This window comes from Euphorbia lathyris, chromosome 3, assembly GCF_963576675.1.
Source record: "Euphorbia lathyris chromosome 3, ddEupLath1.1, whole genome shotgun sequence".
Taxonomy (NCBI): domain Eukaryota; kingdom Viridiplantae; phylum Streptophyta; class Magnoliopsida; order Malpighiales; family Euphorbiaceae; genus Euphorbia; species Euphorbia lathyris.
Window position 1 is genome coordinate 64,296,632 of NC_088912.1, and position 19,031 is coordinate 64,315,662.

The 19,031-nt window shown below is 36.6% G+C and overlaps 1 protein-coding gene across 4 annotated transcripts in view; it reads left to right on the forward strand.

Annotated features, from left to right (window-relative positions):
- LOC136223180 (ABC transporter C family member 13) overlaps window positions 1–15,704 on the forward strand; it is a 56,387-nt gene extending 40,683 nt beyond the window's left edge. For all 4 annotated transcript variants that reach the window (XM_066011053.1, XM_066011055.1, XM_066011054.1 and 1 more), the window contains 9 exons: window positions 423–545; window positions 7,070–7,168; window positions 7,353–7,445; window positions 7,587–7,697; window positions 7,769–7,930; window positions 8,034–8,221; window positions 8,379–8,568; window positions 14,616–14,783; window positions 15,214–15,704. In XM_066011053.1, coding sequence (XP_065867125.1) covers window positions 423–545; window positions 7,070–7,168; window positions 7,353–7,445; window positions 7,587–7,697; window positions 7,769–7,930; window positions 8,034–8,221; window positions 8,379–8,568; window positions 14,616–14,783; window positions 15,214–15,294 — 1,215 coding nt within the window. In that variant the 3' untranslated portion in view covers window positions 15,295–15,704. The remainder of the gene's footprint in view (window positions 1–422; window positions 546–7,069; window positions 7,169–7,352; window positions 7,446–7,586; window positions 7,698–7,768; window positions 7,931–8,033; window positions 8,222–8,378; window positions 8,569–14,615; window positions 14,784–15,213) is intronic.
- Window positions 15,705–19,031: the final 3,327 nt, after the last annotated feature.

Here is a 19,031-nt window from a genome sequence, read left to right on the forward strand (position 1 = left end):
TCTGAAATAGAAAAGATATGAAATGCATGCTTAAATATTGTTTCCTTACCTCATAGGTCAGCTTTGGTTGAAGGGAATGCCAAAGCATGCATCCTTTTATATATTTTTGTACATAGACAATAAAATTCCCCATATGAATGTATGATGAGAGCTTATGGTGTATTCATTAAATTGTTTTGATCTATGAAATCATATTTGTTTCAGTTCAAGGAAAGGGGAGGTTTGCTGTGGGGGTAGTCAAAAGTGTAAAAGTCTTCAAATATCTCACCTTTTCTGAAACTATATCTGACCTTTTGCAATTTTAGTTATGGAATTATCATGGCATGGACCTTTTTTAGAGAAGTCTAAGTTCTTTATTTTGCATCCAACATGGTTCAAACACAATATCCTTGGGTTCCATACTTAATAAATAGTTTTCTCAGTTTTTCTACAGATCAACATCTAGGGAATTGAGAAGGTTGGACAGTGTTTCTCGTTCTCCTATATATTCAACCTTTACTGAGACGCTTGGTGGATCATCTACTATACGGGCATTTAAGACCGAGGTACATATTTTGATGTTAATAATACGTAGGGTATGGTATTGAAGAAACCTTGCATCCACATTTCTACTCAAAGATTCTACATTAACATACAATCACGTGTTAAAAATAACAGCTAAGGATACAATAGGTTTAACCTATGAAGAAGGCTTTTGGAATCATTATATGATGTCTATTAGTGTTTTAAAGTACAAGGTGTTTCAACGTTGTATGATCTATAGTAATGTCTGTCATTTACTCCTAGAAGTAATAGTATTGTCTAGGGGTGCAAACGAGCCGAACCGAGACCGAACAAGGCAGGCTCGGCTCGGCTTGAGAATAAATCGGTCTTGGCTCGAGCTCGAGCTCGAAGCTCACCGAGCCTGAAATTTTGGAGCTCGGCTCGAGTTCGATATAGGTTCGACTCGAGCTCGAACCTCATCGAGCGGCTCATTTTAAATATACTTAATTGTACCTGATTAACATTTTATTATCCAAAATCAGCCTTCTAATGAAGGAATACCAAATTTAAACTCCAAAAAACAAATATAATATACAATCTGTAACAAATTTAAACGAAGTAATAAGTTTAAACAAATATAGAATCTAACAAAATCGAATTTAACATATAGTCTACAACCATATAGTTTCAAATTGAATTTTGGGCCAAACATTTATGCGTGGTTCAAAGAACTAATTAAAAAAACTAATAAAAAATTACAAAATTAAAATGTATTTAAATTAAAAAATAAATAAATAAATATATATATATATATATAATATTATTAAAAAACTCTCGAGCCTGCTCACGAGCTTTCGAGCCGAACCCAAGAAAGCTCAGGCTCAGGCTCATTAATGCTCGAGCCGATCTCGAACTCGAATCGATCCGAACTTTGACCGAGCCGAACTCGAACAGTTTGCGAACTAGGCAGGCTCGTTTGCACCCCTAGTATTGTCCATAAAATTACAATATGAAAACTACTTGCGGCTCTATTGGTTTCCGGACAAGGACTTTCTTTTTGGGGGAGGTGGTGAGACAAGATTAAGGCTGGAACCCTAGGTCACCAAATGTCTGCACTCCAGGGCAAACTGGAAATGAGTTGAAAAAAGATTGAACAGAGAAGGAACTGCTCGACAGGGAAGCTAAATACAATGTAATAATACTAGAGAGAATGAGAAGAATGTCGTGTTTTCTGTTAGAGAAATGCATGTATTTATACAAGAGCATAGTAGCTAAACTAGGAAAGGTAATTGTAATGTATGTAATTGTATATAGATAATAGTTTAGGGACCTATTAGCATCTATACCACTTTGTATATAAATACCTAATGTTCCAATAATATATTATTGAGTTTTCCCAAACTACATGGTATCAGAGCCTGCCCTAGTGTGCATCGTTTTTTCTTTTGTGTTTGCCCTAGTGTGCAAACTGATTTAGGGTTCCACCTTCTTCCGATTTACATATTTCCGGTCACCACCGAGTCTCACCTCCCAGCCCATCCGTCTACCCATCCCCAGATCGGCAGTTTCGCAGCGGTCCGGCATCATTCCGACCGGCGAGTGCACCGCACGCGCCACTTTAACTCCGGCGAGCCTCCTCCACGCGCCGGCGCGTGACGGCGCGTCCGGCCACCTCCGGCCACCGATCCAACTCCGACCGACACCGTTGGCTTCGTCTCCCTCTGATCGGCCTCCCTATCCACTTTATTTTGTGTTCCGACAACTTTTGTTTTCGCACCCGTGAAGGTTTCTTCTTTGCTAAAATGGCTCAGGATAAGGATAAGAAAGTTGAATCTAGTAAGAATGTGGTTAGTAGCATTATGACAGTTTCTCCTAAGATTACTGATCATAAATTGACGGGTTCCAACTATTTAGACTGGTCTAAAACAATTAAGATTTATTTGCGTAGCATCAAGAAGACCCGTCACTTAACTGATGATCCTAAGACAGATGATGAGGATTGGATGGCAGATGATGCCTGTTTATTTTTGGGTATTAAGAACTCTATTGATGCGTCTATTGTTGGTTTGGTTCGTCATTGTGAGTATGTCAGACAACTTATGGACTATCTACAAAATATGTATGCTGGGAAGGATAATTTGTCTCGCTTATACGATACGTATAAATCTTTCTATACTACTGATCGCCAGGGTCAATCTGCTCAGGATTATTATATGCAGTTGATGGAAATTTTTCAGCAGTTGAATGAATTGCTGCCTTTGAGTACTGATATAAGAGTGTTGCAAGCTCAACGGGAACAAATGTTTGTTCTTCGCTATCTGTGTGGACTTGGTTCTGATTTTGAGGGTGTTACCTCCCAGATTCTCTCTAGTGCCACCATTCCTGATGCTGAGGAAGCTCTTAGCCGTGTTTTGCGAAGTGGGCTGGTTGTGTCACCCACTCCTGCTGTTCCTGCTTCCTGTGCTCTAGTCATCCACAAGCCTTCATCTGACCGCTCTTATAAGGGTCCGACTAAGGGTGGTACTCGGGATACCAGATATCCAACTGAAGGGAACAGAGTCTTCCGGGACACCAGATATCCAACTGAAGGGAACAGAGTCTTTGAGTGCTATTACTGTCATGAGCCGGGTCATACCACGCGTACTTGTCCCAAACTTAAGGCAAAGGGGCAGCACAGGCACCGGTCTGCTCACATTGTCACTAGTGATGCTACATCCTCTGGCCCGACCTACACCCTTACTGCTGATGAGTATGCTAAGTATCAAGAATCATTAGCTCCTCAGCATTCTACTTCACCTATCACTGCTATTGCTGATTCAGGTAATTCTAATAAGTGCCTCATTTCTTCGTCTTCAAAGTGGGTCATTGATTCTGGTGCAACAGACCATGTGACAGGTAATTCTGAATTGTTCACCTCTCATAATAAAAAATTTCCTTCACATGTTGCTTTAGCTGATGGTACACATTCCCCTGTCATTGGTTCTGGCACTATTAACCCAACTTCTTCTCTTTCCCTCTCCTCTGTTCTTAATGTGCCTGGATTTACATTCAATCTAATTTCTGTGAGTCAGCTTACTCGTTCACTTAATTGTTCTATCTCATTTTTCCCTGATCATTGCTTATTTCAGGATCTCATGACGAAGCAGATTATTGGTAGTGGACGGGAAGCTGGCGGTCTCTACGTCTTGGATACAACTGTTAGAAGACCGGTTGCTCTCTCTAGTGTATCCACACCTTTTGATGAACATTGTCGGTTGGGACATCCGTCTCTACCAGTGTTGAAGAAATTATGTCCTCAGTTTCAGGATTTGTCTAGTTTAGATTGTGAGTCGTGTCAGTTTGCTAAACATCACCGTTTGTTTTCCCCTCCCCGAGTCAATAAAAGGTCCAGTTTTCCGTTTGAATTAGTTCATTCTGATGTTTGGGGTCCTTGTTCCGTTGTGTCGAAACCTGGTTTCAGATATTTTGTTACTTTTGTGGATGATTATTCTCGAACTACTTGGTTATATTTAATGAAAAGTCGTTCTGAATTATTTACTCATTTTACTACTTTTTGTGCTGAGATTAAAACACAATTTAATGTTTCTGTTCATATACTCCGAAGTGACAATGCAAAAGAATACTTTTCTGGACAATGACAGTCTTTCATGATCCAGAATGGTATTCTCCATCAATCTTCCTGCGTTGATACACCATCACAAAATGGTGTTGCTGAACGCAAGAATCGTCATCTTCTTGAAACTACTAGAGCTCTTCTGTTTCAAACACGTGTTCCTAAACATTTTTGGGCTGATGCTGTCTCTACAGCATGTTTTCTGATCAATCGTATGCCTTCTTCCGTGTTACAAGGTGAGACTCCGTATGGTACTCTCTTTCCTCATAAACCTGTGTTTCCTGTGTCACCTCGTATTTTTGGGTGTACTTGCTTTGTTCGAGATGTTCGTCCACAAGTCACTAAACTTGACCCCAAAGCCCTTAAATGTGTCTTCCTTGGATACTCTCGTCTTCAAAAAGGGTATCGTTGTTTTTCTCCTTCTCTTGATAAATATCTTGTATCTTCTGATGTCACGTTTATGGAACATCTTCCCTTCTTTCCCATGTCGTCTGATATCTCCACAGGTGATACTGATGTTGATGATGAGCTGGTTTATCACGTTCACCAGGTCTCGGATGGATATCCCTCTAAGCCACCAATTACTCAGGTATATTCACGACGTGAGAGACCTCCTGCTTCTGATCCAGTACCAATTTCTGCTCCGCCTTCAGATCCTGCTCCTGAGTCAAGCCAAACCACTGATGAACTTCCCATTGCCCTTCGTAAAGGTACAAGATCTTACACCCATCCTATTTCTGCTTTTGTTTCCTATGAGCGCTTATCTTCTCCTTCACAGTCTTTTGTTGCTTCCCTTGACTCTACTACTACTCCTAAATCTGTATCTGAGGCGTTGTCCCATCCGGGCTGGCGCCACGCCATGATTGATGAAATGAATGCTTTGGATGCTAATGGTACTTGGGACTTGGTACATTTACCTGTTGGTAAGAAACCTGTTGGATGTCGTTGGGTATTCGCTGTGAAAGTCAACTCTGATGGTTCTGTTGCTCGACTAAAGGCTCGCCTTGTTGCAAAAGGCTTTGCTCAGACTTATGGGATTGATTATTCTGACACCTTCTCCCCAGTGGCTAAAATGGGCTCTATTCGTCTCTTTATCTCCCTAGCTGCTCACTCTAATTGGCCCTTGCATCAGTTAGATATCAAAAATGCTTTCCTACATGGGGACCTTCAAGAAGAAGTTTACATGGAGCAACCACCAGGGTTTGTTGCTCAGGGGGAGTATGGCAAAGTTTGTCGTCTCCGCAAATCTCTATATGGGTTGAAACAAAGTCCTCGAGCATGGTTTGGAAAGTTTAGTCAAGCAATTGAGATTTTTGGGATGAAGAAGTGTAAGTGTGATCACTCTGTTTTTTATAAACATTCTGCTTCAGGTATCATTCTCTTGGTCGTCTATGTAGACGATATTGTTATTACAGGCAGTGACATGTCAGGAATCTCGTCTTTGAAATCATTTCTCCATGGTCAGTTTCATACCAAGGATCTAGGAGCTTTGAAGTACTTCTTAGGAATTGAGGTGTCAAGGAGTAAGAAAGGAATTTTCCTATCTCAAAGAAAATATGTTCTTGATTTGTTGTCCGAAACTGGAAAATCTGGAGCTAAGCCATGCAGTGCACCTATGACACCGAATGCGCATCTCACATCAGAAGGAGAGCCCTTTGAAGACCCTGGAAGATATAGGCGTTTGGTTGGAAAGTTAAACTATCTTACAGTGACTAGACCGGATATTGCCTATTCTGTCAGTGTTGTTAGCCAGTTTATGTCATCTCCCACTGTTGATCACTGGACTGCACTGGAACAGATCTTATGCTACTTAAAGGGAACTCCTGGCCGAGGCTTACTTTACAAGAATTATGGTCATACCCAGATTGAGTGTTTCTCTGATGCAGATTGGGCAGGAGACAAAGATGATAGGAGATCCACTACCGGTTATTGTGTCTTTGTTGGAGGTAATTTAATTTCTTGGAAGAGCAAGAAGCAACATGTTGTTTCTCGCTCCAGTGCAGAATCTGAATATCGAGCGATGTCTCAATCAGTGTGTGAGATTATGTGGATTCGTCATCTCCTCTCTGAACTTGGGTTCAACGTCACCACTCCGGCAAAATTATGGTGTGATAATCAAGCAGCTCTTCATATTGCTTCCAATCCTGTGTTCCATGAACGTACTAAGCACATTGAAATAGATTGTCACTTTGTTCGTGAAAAGCTAGAAGAAAACATCATTGCTACAGCCTATATTGGCACCAATGAACAGCTTGGAGACATTTTTACCAAAGCCTTAAATGGGGTTCGGGTAAATTACATCGGTAACAAGCTGGGCATGTCAAATATCTATGCTCCAGCTTGAGGGGGAGTGTAATGTATGTAATTGTATATAGATAATAGTTTAGGGACCTATTAGCATCTATACCACTTTGTATATAAATACCTAATGTTCCAATAATATATTATTGAGTTTTCCCAAACTACATATGAGAATTCCTTTTATTATGCTAATTACAATCTGTAACAGCTATTTACATCTGTAACAAGTTTCTTATCATTTCCAAATTGATTATGCTATGAAAAAATCTAGTTTTCTTGTTTTGTTCAGCTTCAAATGTTTTGGGAGTGTGTGTGAGAGTTTTTAATTGAAAAAGTAAATTCAGAATTCAGAAAAGAAGCTGCATACCTGAAAATGCTTCAAGTAACTCCAAGAGTTTTCAATCTTAGTTTTGTAAATGCTGAAGTAGAACTTCAAGAGTGGCTCATATGCCTCAACACAATTAAGATCTCACGATCACAAATTGCTTGTGGAAAACACAATGACGAACCTCTGACTATCAGACCATATAAATTGATTGTTGACTTTTGAGTATTGCAGATTTTAGTTTCACTTTATTTTACTTTTACTTTTGCAAACGATAAATGTTGATGACAAATATGATGTGAAAAAAATCACATATATAGTCACTGACAAGTGATGGTGCTAAATAGGATTACTTCTTGGCTAAATTCAATGAGCATGTGACCTTGTACCAGAGAACATCGTACTCAGAAATAATAGCAAGTTTGTGGCTTTCCCTGCGTCTCCAGGTATGGTAGATTTCTTTCAACTGTACGATTTATTGAGCTATTCTTAACGAAAATGTTCAGACTTAGCAATCTTTTTAAAGAATTATGCTTTAAAGTAGCATTTTGAATTGCCATTTGCATTGAGAAATAGAATAATATTCAGAAAGTATTATTGTTATCTACTGATTGTGGAGCTTTCTTGTAGTTGTTAGCAGCACTTATCATCTCATTTGTTGCTGTGATGGCTGTTGTTGGATCCCGTGGCTATTTGCCAATTAGTTTTGGCACCCCTGGGCTGGTATTAGTTAAACCTCTCATTTATTGGTCCAGCACATTTTAGTTTTCATTTTCAAATATAAGCTCATTAGATATTAAGCCTGTAACATAGTCCCTGATCCTGAATGGGTACACGGTTCTGAGATTGTATGCATTATTGCAGGTCGGTTTGGCCCTCTCGTATGCATCTCCAATTGTGTCACTATTAGGAAGTTTCTTAACAAGTGTAACTGAAACGGAGAAGGAAATGGTTTCTGTTGAGAGAGCACTTCAGGTACCAAGATAGGCTCTGGACCTCTAAAGTATTTCTGTTTTGATAATCACTTATGCAATTTACTTCTGTAGTATATGGACATTCCCCAAGAAGAGCTAGGCGGATCCCAGTCTCTTAATCCTGACTGGCCAACTCAAGGATTGATAGAGTTTCAGAATGTTACAATGAGATACATGCCATCTTTGCCGCCTGCACTAAAGGCTGTAACTTTTACCATAATGGGAGGGACACAGGTTGATATATAATGTCACTTAATTCGAGTCTGATGATCACATGTTTTAAGGTCATAGTTTTCCGGCAGCCGGATTGTAAGCTGTTAAAATTAATTTTAAGCAGGTTGGGATTGTTGGAAGAACAGGTGCTGGAAAATCCAGTGTCTTGAATGCACTCTTCCGCCTAACTCCAATAAGCAGTGGTCGTGTATTGGTTGATCACCTAGATATAACTTATGTCCCTGTTAGAGATCTCCGTGCACACTTTGCTGTTGTTCCTCAAAGTCCATTTCTATTTGAAGGATCATTAAGGTATTCCTTTGAAACATAGGTTTTTCCTTTTTCCTCTTAAATCATTTTTCCAGCTACATAAATGGTTGGGTGCCACACTTTGGTCGTTGTTAAGTGTTCAGGTTCATGTCCACATCAGAGTTTGACATGACAACAATAATTTCTTACAATTGTCTAGGGATAACTTGGATCCACTACGGATGAGTAATGACTTGAAAATCTGGAGTATTCTGGAGAAGTGCCATGTGAAGTCGGAAGTCGAAATGGCAGGCGGACTGGATATACATATAAAAGAATCTGGATCATCATTTTCTGTTGGGCAGAGGCAGCTTATTTGCCTTGCACGTGCTCTTCTAAAGTCGTCTAAGGTGAGGCGTAGTATTTTCTTTGGCAGTAATCCAATATTATCTTGTTTAGTAACATTACTATGAACCTCTGGCGTGCTTTCAAAATAGTATATTTTCTAGTAAATGTGGGAAATTTCATGCATGCTTATTTGCCTTGCACGTGCTCTTCTAAAGTCGTCTAAGGTGAGGCGTAGTATTTTCTTTGGCAGTAATCCAATATGATCTTGTTTAGTAACATTAGTATGAACCTCTGGTGTGCTTTCAAAATAGTATATTTTGTAGTAAATGTGGGAAATTTCATGCATAAAGAGCCCTTTTCTACATTTTTTTAAACACGCAACTTTCATTTAGTGGAATGAAAACATTAAGATAAATTTGAAGCATTGAATTCTTACATGACTATCAGTTCTACTAGTTGCATGTTATTACAAGTCCTGTGATTTGTTTTTTTTTTTTTTGATGAAACTGTGATTTGTTTACACATACCTGGATTGAATTGAATTCTAATTAAAAAAAAAAATAATTAATTAGAATTCTCAGTGTGCTTAATAATCATGCCCCAACCAGTTATGTAATGAAAGAGAAGTATTTTACAATCGTTTTTCATGCAATTACTATGCCTTTGTTTTTTTTTTTTTTTACTTCGATTGAGTTTTTTACCTCTTAATCACACAAAATTGATCAAATAAATAAACTTTCAAAGGTAACAGAGGAAGAGTATAATTGATGGAAGAAAATTCTCTTCTGATTCTCTTGCCTTACTACTTTGTATTGATAGGTATTTATAGATTACAAACATGACTCTTGGTAAACTATATTAACTCTCTATAAATGCAGATACAGATACAGAAATACAGAAATGACTCTTGGATAATCCATTGAACCAAATTAGAGACTATTAATTACAAGTTTATTATTTCAACACACCCCCTTAAACTTATAATTTTTTTATCCCTTAGTAACACCAAGAACAGCTCTCAATCTGCTGAAATCTTCCAACTTCAAAGCTTTATTAAAAATATCAGCAACTTGATCTTTGGATGGTACATGCTTGAGTTGAATTTCTTTCCTTCCAATGCATTCTCTAATAAAGTGATACTTGGTGTCAATGTGTTTGCTTCTATCATGAAAGATCGGATTTTTAGCCAACGCAATAGCTGACTTATTATCAACAAAAACATCAGTTGCTCCATCTAGAGCAAACTTCAAACTTCTTAACATTCGTCTCAACCATATTGCACGACAAACACAAGAAGCTGCTGCAACATACTCTGCTTCACATGTTGAAAGTGTAACAATTGCTTGTTTCTTAGAACTCCAAGCAAAAACAGCAGTTCCCATAAAAAACACAAAACCAGTTGTGCTTTTTCTATCATCAACATCTCCTCCCCAATCACTATCACTGAATCCATACAATCTGAAATTGTTCTGGGAAGAGTAAAATAAGCCATAATCCAGTGTACCTTTGATGTATCGAAGTATTCGTTTTGCTGCCTCCATATGAGTTAAAGTTGGGACCTCCATGTAACGACTAATGAGTCCAACTCCATATAAGATATCTGGCCTTGTACATGTCAAAAATCTCAACCTTCCAACCAACCTTCTAGACAAAGTTGGATTCACCTTTTCTTCATCATCATGCTTTGACAACTTATTTCGACAATCCACTGGCGTAGAAGCTGAATTGCATTTATCCATCTTGAATTCTTTTAAAATAGCTTCTGCATATGACTTCTGAGACAAAAAGACACCTTCATCACTTTGCCTAACTTCAATGCCCAAATAATATGACATCAGTCCCAAATCCGTCATCTCATAATTATTTGTCATCAGCTTCTTAAATTCTTCAATCATCTTTTGATCAGATCCTGTGAAAATTAAATCATCAACATACAAGCATACATACATTATTTTTCCATCCTCATTCTCCTTGATATACAAAGCATGCTCATATGGACATCTTGTGAAACCATTCTTCTGAAAATAATCATCGATGCAAGAATACCAAGCCCTTGGAGCTTGCTTAAGGCCATACAAAGCCTTTTTAACTTCAACACCTTATCTTCTTGCCCTTTCACAGTATAACCCAATGGTTGATTGACATAAACTTCTTCTTCAAGAGTTCCATTTAAGAATGCTGATTTGACATCCATTTGGTGAATTTTCCATCCTTGTTGAGCTGCCAAAGAAATAACTAATCGAATTGTCTCAATTCGAGCCACCGGAGCAAAAACTTCTTCATAATCAATTCCGGCCTTTTGAGAAAAACCTTTTGCAACAAGGCGAGCTTTATACTTCTCCACTTTTCCTTTGGCATTTTTCTTTATTTTGAAAATCCACTTCACTGCTACAGCTTTTTTTCCCTTTGGCAATGTTGTCAATTCCCAAGTGTGATTCTTCTTTATGGAATTTATTTCTTCATCCATGGCTTGTCTCCATTTTTTTTCCTGAACAGCATCTTCAAATTGCACAGGTTCTGTATCAGCAAACAAACAGAATAAAGTAGCATTATCTACTTCTTCAGTTTCTACATAAATCTCACTCAAGCTTCTCATTCGAGGTTGCCTTTCTGATGAACTTTCTGGGGATGAGTCTGTCACATTTGTCTGAGATGTGGAAGGTGAATTCGGTGGTGTGATAATTACATCTTCATTTTGACCTGCAAAATCATCATCATATACAGGAAGAAAATCATAATTTTCATCTTCTGGAATCTTCCAATTCCAAGAGCTTTCTTCTTGAAATTCTGCATCTCTGCTTATCACAACTTTTCCATTCCGAGGATTATAAAATTTATAACTTTTGGAATTTTTTGCATAGCCAGTAAACACCATTTTCTCACTTTTATCATCCAATTTGCTTCTCAATTCGTCAGCAACATGAACATAACCAAGACAACCAAATACTTTTACATGAGAAATATTTGGTTTCTTTCCACACCATGCTTCATTAGGGGTCTTTTGCAAAAGCTTCTTTGAAGGACTTCTATTATTTAAATAGACTGCACATGTTACTGCTTCTGCCCAAAATTCTTTTGGCATACCTTTGCACTTCATCATGCTTCGGGTCATGTTAAGAATGGTTCTGTTTTTCCGTTCCACGACACCATTTTGTTGAGGAGATCCTGGAACAGTAAGCAATCGACGAACACCATTATAATCACAGAACTGATTGAATTTCTCAGATGTGAATTCTCCTCCTCGATCAGTTCGCAATGATTGAATCTTCAAGCCGCTTTCATTCTCAACTAGTGCTTTAAATTTTTTAAACACTTCAAATGCTTCAGATTTTGCCTTCAAAAAATAAACCCATGTTTTCCGATTATAATCATCAATAAATAATAAGAAATACCGGCTTCCTCCATGTGAACTCGGATTAATGGGACCACAAATATCTGCATGCACCAATTCAAGTGGCTTTGATGTGCTTGACAAAGACTCCTTTGGAAAACTCCTTCTGGATTGCTTCCCGTACATACATCCTTCACAAATCTGATTGGGATGATTTATAGAAGGTAATCCATGCACCATTTGTTGCTTGCACATTTGCTCCAGTCCACCAAAATTCAAATGACCCATTCTAAGATGCCACAGCCATGCAGAATCTGATGAGGCTTTCAAACACATAGGACGATCACTGCTGATTTTTAATTTGAACATCTTGTTTGCAGACATAGGAACTTTTGCAATCATTTTTTTCTTTCCATCTTTCATAACCAGCCCATTCCTGTTCATCTGCACCTCATAACCTTTCCACAAAAGTTGTCCAATACTCAAAATATTGGATTTCAAAGCTGGAACATAATAAACATGAGAAATAAATTGATGATCTCCATTCTTCAGTTTGATAAGAATGTCACCGCTTCCCACAACTGGAACTTTTGTTTTGTCACCGAACGAAATACTTCCTTTCTTAGATTCATCAAGCTTATAAAAAAGTTCTTTATTTCCCGTCATATGATTGCTTGCTCCCGAGTCTAGATACCAAGACTCCTTGCTCCTTGCTTCATCTTCGCTACATGTCAGTAACAAAGTTGATTCTTCATCGTCCGCCTCTGCAAAATTGGCCTGTTCGTCTTTAAAAGGTTCAGATTTACACTCAGCAGCATAATGCCCAAATTCTTGACAATTGTAACATTGCACACGAGATTTATCACGACCATGCCAATTATTTCCACGGCCTTGGAAATTATTGCCTCTACCACGTCCTCTTGCATTCCATTGCTGATTATTTGTGGCTTCATTATTATGGAAATTTCTGCCACCTCTACCTCTTCCATTATATCCACGATTCCAGCCACGGCCACGGCCTCTACCTCTTGATCTTCCTCTTCCTCTTCCTCTTCCTCTTCCATATCCACCTACAAATTGTTTCTTTTCTTCTTTATCGTTCAAATCAAGTTTCGCTTGCAACACCTGAGCCACCGGTTCTTCTCTATTTTTTAATCTCTCCTCATGGGCTTGTAACGAACCCAAGAGTTGATCTACAGACATAGTCTCCAGATCTTTTGATTCTTCAATGGCAGTCACCACGTAATCAAATTTCTGAGTAAAAGAACGAAGGATTTTTTCTATCACAAGAACATCCTCCATTTTTTCTCCATATCTCTTCAACTGATTGACAATTACCAAAGTTCTATTAAAGAACTCATCAATTTTCTCTGACTCTTTCATCTTGAGTTTCTCATACTCACTTCTCAAGGTTTGCAAACGCACCTTCACTACTTTATCTTTCCCCTTAAAGGAATTTTCAAGAATCTCCCATGCCTCCTTCGCTGTTGTTGCAGTCGAAATTTTCACGAACATATTCTCATCCAGACACATGTGGATTAGAGAGAGTGCTTGTTGGTCTTTCTTCATTTTCACTTTTTGAGCATTCGTCAATTCCTCCTCATTCTCTGGCTGCTCATATCCAGTTTCTACCATTTCCCATACATCTTGGGAGCCCAACAAAGCCTTCATTCTAATGCACCAATTATCATAGTTTTCCTTTGATAATTGTGGATATTTGTATGAGATCATTCCATTCATCATTGTAGAGAATTTTTGCTGGCTCTGATACCAATTTGTTGGATCAAATAAATAAACTTTCAAAGGTAACAGAGGAAGAGTATAATTGATGGAAGAAAATTCTCTTCTGATTCTCTTGCCTTACTACTTTGTATTGATAGGTATTTATAGATTACAAACATGACTCTTGGTAAACTATATTAACTACAGAAATACAGAAATGACTCTTGGATAATCCATTGAACCAAATTAGAGACTATTAATTAAAAGTTTATTATTTCAACAAAAATATGTTTCAGATTTTGGATGTGAATTCTATGAGCTGCATCATCCATCCTACATGAAAAACAATTGGGATGATTTTAGGTAATTTAGGAATTTCTATTTTTAGGCTGTGAATCTTTTTCGTAACTTTTGCAAGATACTCCGAAGTTTTCATACTTAAAATTGGGATGATTTTAGGTAATTTAGGAATTTCTATTTTTATCCAAGGATCATAGAATATAAAATTTAACTAAAAATAAAGTTGGGAAGGGTATAGCATATGTAGCAACATTTTAGTTTATTTGATTGAAGAAAATTCTCATTTTCCTTTATTTTCCTTATCTAACTTGCTTCAATGTGCCCTATTTTAATTGACTCGAAAAATAAAAATGAAAGGGTTGTGTTACATGCTACATACAGAGAGTTGGGGGTTGAAGGAGAGAAAGATTGAAGAAAGGATCTGGGGACTGGCTTCTTACTATACAATATAACTTGTAGTAATTCTTCTGTAGATTCCTCTACTGTGATGCACTATAGATGAAATTACTGGTACTATTTTAAGAAACCTTCTAGGACAAGTGTATCTATACTAAAAAAGATCCAGGTAACGTAGAAACAAATTTATAGGGGGATGTTGATGCATATGGATATGCCTGGATGTGTTTATGGTACATGAATGATTAGGGATGCAATATTTGCCCTCAGGTACTTTGCCTTGATGAAATAGTTTGTTGACTATATGTGTGTGTGTGTTTGTGATATGTGAATGGATACTAATCCGATATTTATCCTCAGATACTTTGTCTGGATGAATGCACAGCTAGTGTTGACACTAAAACATCTTCAGTACTACAAAATGCAATATCCACTGAATGCGAAGGCATGACTGTGATCACAATTGCTCACCGCATTTCAACTGTGATGAATATGAACAACATTCTTGTTCTTGAACATGGCAATGTGGTATGCTCTTTTTTATTCTGAACTTGAAGAAAATTGACTTGATTACTTGTGTTAATTAGATTCTTTGTAGCTAGAATGTGTTCAATTGACTATGAAAGATCATTTTAGTGGCTAGCATGCTACCTCTTGACAACTAAAGTCGAAGTATAGAGCATTTCTCATGACAGATGGATAGTGAAAAGAGCACAAAGATTTTGTATCATATCATGTACAGGTTCCAAACAGCTGTGTAGCTGGATTCCCTGATATGGCAGATAAAACAATGAATGTTTGATTTGTTTATCTTCTTTCATCTGTTTTCCTGAATAACAAATTCCTTAATCAATCAGGGAAACATTCTGTTTTGGTTGTTCAAGAAGTTCATGCCATGCCCTTTTATGAGTTTATATTGAATGAAAAGCTAAAACAGATATTCATCTTGGTTGTGTAGATTGAGCAAGGTAATCCACAAGATCTTGCACAGGACGAGTCATCAAGATTTTCAGGTTTTGCTAAAGCTTCTAGCATGTGATCATCAAACTTGAGCAGAGGTCTCCACATAATCAATGCAAGTTGATGTTTTTCACTCTAACAATGCTCTCCTTAACCTTTGACTAGTAATACTCATTTTGATAATGTTCTCAACTTGCCTATTATCACTTCATTACAACTTGCAGGTTACTTACTTTTTCCTTATTATTCATATATATTAGGTTTGATACGAAGTTTAATAATTAGTTATTTTGAAATATTTAATATATTTTAATTAATAGTTACTAAAATTAATATGTAATAAATAAGTTAAGGGTTACTATAGTTAATAGCTACTCAATAGGTTAGGAGTTACTAAATATTATGTTTTTCTGCTTCTTTACTACCTATTTATAGGCTTATTGTTTCTTTACTTTGAATATATTGATATAATTAGCCTTAATTCTCTCTTTTCTTGATGCTCATTCTCCTTTGTTCATAGAGAAGGCAATTAGCCTCTTGGGCAAAAGCTTTTAATTATCCTACTGTGTTAATGGAGGATTGACCTGTAGGTGTCTGGTATTTAATCTGTATGGATTTACCTTCTTAATAATATAATACTTTCTTCATAAAAAAAAAGCAACCAAAATCAATAATAAAATAGAACCTTAGTGGAGATGTAGATCCTCTAATTTTATTAGTTCCACTATTTATTTTATTTTTTTATTTCTATTTAAAAAACCCAACAATATAAACCACCTTTTGATTTTTATTATACTTTTCTCAAGAAATTTTCTGTTTTCTAAAATTAAAGTTGTTGTTTGGCCCGTGATAAATTAATTCTTTTATGGCTTGTGATGCGAAGAAAATGATATTTTTTTTTTCATAATTACTAATTGAGCAAATATGCTCTCTGCAAATTATTCTAAGTTGGTTTCTCGTAAAACTCAGGCCACTTTTTAATTTTTAATTTTGGCATAGAAAAACTATTCTTAAAATGTGAGATAATTCAGTTCTCTAAATTTTATTTTCTTTCAAACAGGACACTGAGCAAACAAACTTTAATTGAATTGTATTTTATCCAAACTTGGGTGTCCAAGCATTCTGTTAATGTGGCATAATTCATTATTGTGGCATAATTCATTATTGTCCTTTTCTTTTCATCGCATCGTTTAAATGTAATCATTTCTTTTCTATCATAGGTTGCTCTATTGTGTGTATATATACATGTGTCTTTCAATATATTGAAAAGTATTTAGAAAAGTGTTGTTAACTTACTTGTAAAGATGTCCTGGGGGTATATATACTCCTTTTTGTAACGTGCTTGCCCTAATTGGGCTTAATTATGGCGTTTCATCACTACTCACATTAATTGTCATTATTCCTATTAATCGTCATTATTTATCATTCTAGAAGGAAAAGCAGTTTTGAAGGGATAACGTTTTCCTTTGGATTCTTCATAATCGTTCAGGAGGTATACTGACGTGGCAATATACATCCTTTCCTTCTTTTGATCGTCTTCTAGCAAAACCTTTAGTCAATCTTTCACAGGGATTGGGTCATACATATCTTTGGCATATCTCTTAAGACTATGAGTCTCATGTGATAAGACCTTCAGAGGTGAATCTTCCATGTAAATTCTTCCATCCTATTGGGGATTCTTCATGTTTCATGTCTTCTGTGTATTTTCCTATCTGCTGATGATTGATGACATTTTTTCTGAATATGGATGTTATCAGTTGGTGGGCGAGCCTTGACGCAACGGTAAACGTTGTTGTCGTGTGACCGAGAGGTCATGGGTTCGAGTCTTACAAGTGGCCTCTTGTAAAAAAAAATCGGTAGGGGAAGGCTTGCCCCAGTACACCCTTGTGGTGGGACCCCCCGGACCCTCGCATAGCGGGGACGCGTAATGCACCTGGCCGCCCTTTATGGATGTTATCAGTTATAAACACTATTCACCCCTATAGTATTTATAGTTATATTAGGCCAACAGAATGACCAAATGAAATACAATATACAAAATTCTTTCATTCATTCTACTTTACATTATATGGTATTAGAGCCTAATCGAATCCCTAGATCTCTATTTTTTTTTATATAGCCTTCTATCCATTTCCAAGAAAACGGTATGTGGTAGTACCTCTCCCTCTCTTGTTCAACTTCATTATCCGTTTGGCCATCCTCATCTTAAAACATTACAACAACTTTGCCCTACTCCTAAGCATGAAACTAAGTTAGAATATGAATCATGTCAATTAGTGTTGAAACCCGATTTTGATTAAATTTTGATTATGACAAAAATAACATTAAAGGAATAAAAAGTGTAAAATATTTACTTAAAGCAATTGGCTACTTCTGAGTCAATTAAGCACAATCACCAAAAGGCCTTCATCAATTAAAGGCCTAAATAGAAGCAAAGCCTAGAACGAGAAGACAGAAGACCATATCGAATTCAGAAAAGACAATTGTGTTGTCTTTCCTAATTTGCCATTCCTGATTCTTCACAAAAAACAGTTATCTCTGCAAACAAGCCATCTCTCTTCCATACACAACAATGGGAACACTCTAGCCTTAGAACTCTAGAGAAGAACAGTCTCAATGGTCCTCTTAGGCAATCACTAGTTTCCAGTTATGGCAACTCGCTAGAAAGATTAGAATCCCATAGAAGAATACAAGACAAAGCTTCTCAACAGACATCTTCTGGATTCAAACGACTAGTTTGAATCATTGCCTGTATAAAGCAAAGCTTAAGAACAAATTCAATAGAGAACATAAGCACATAAAGACATATATAAGATATATTGTGAAAAGTGTAAAACAGAGCAAATTGCTAGACATATTAAAATTTCATATCAGTGTAATCGTTTATGAAAGAGATTAGTTAAATTCATTTTCTATCTGAAAATATACAATCTTTCCATCGTTCCCTGTAAACGTTTGTTACTTTGGTTATAAGTAACAAATTGTGAATTAGTGTGAGTGTTGAGTGAAAGAATGTACTTCATTCAAACTTAGTTTTTTCTGTAAAAGGTTTGTTCTTTACCTATGAAAGAGATCGTTAGTAGATTAAAACTCAAGAGAATGTATCTTGAGGAATGGACGTAGGTAAACGGTCAAACCAGTATAAATCTATTGAGTATTTTTTTTCTCTGCTATTGCCTTTTACTTCTACTGAATGATATATGCTTTGAACATAATCTCACATTTCAACTGTAACCCCCTCGATAGGATCACATGATATCTCACACAACATCAGTTATAGACATGCTTTCAAGTCTCAATAGGATTCATTCATGATCATGCTATTGCTTTTTACTTCCTTCCCCTTGTCTTGGGTTTTTAGAGAAGATATATGCACCATATTAATAATATATATATTTTCCAAGAAGTATAGAGATATATAAACACCAAAATTTTGGATTGTAAGTAAATCCGAATCCCATATTCATATACAAGACTAATTATTATAAATGAAGACATTCTTTTAAAAGAAAAATCAAGACATATTCTTGTTGAAAGGTAATTATATAAATCAAGGCTTTTCTAATCCACTTTTCATATAGGCATATTTTCTATATATAACTGTACAAGAAATAGAAAAGTTTGTTTGAATGATATTTATGAAACATAACATTTAAGAATAAAAATGTAAAATGTTAGTAGATGATTAAGAATGAAAAGGAAAAGTGAGAAAGAAGCATGTTTTGTTGTCTGAAATAGCTAAGGAGTTGACACATAAAATAACAAGTTGATGTTGTTGACACATGGCTATTGCCTTTCACTTAATTAATTATTGTC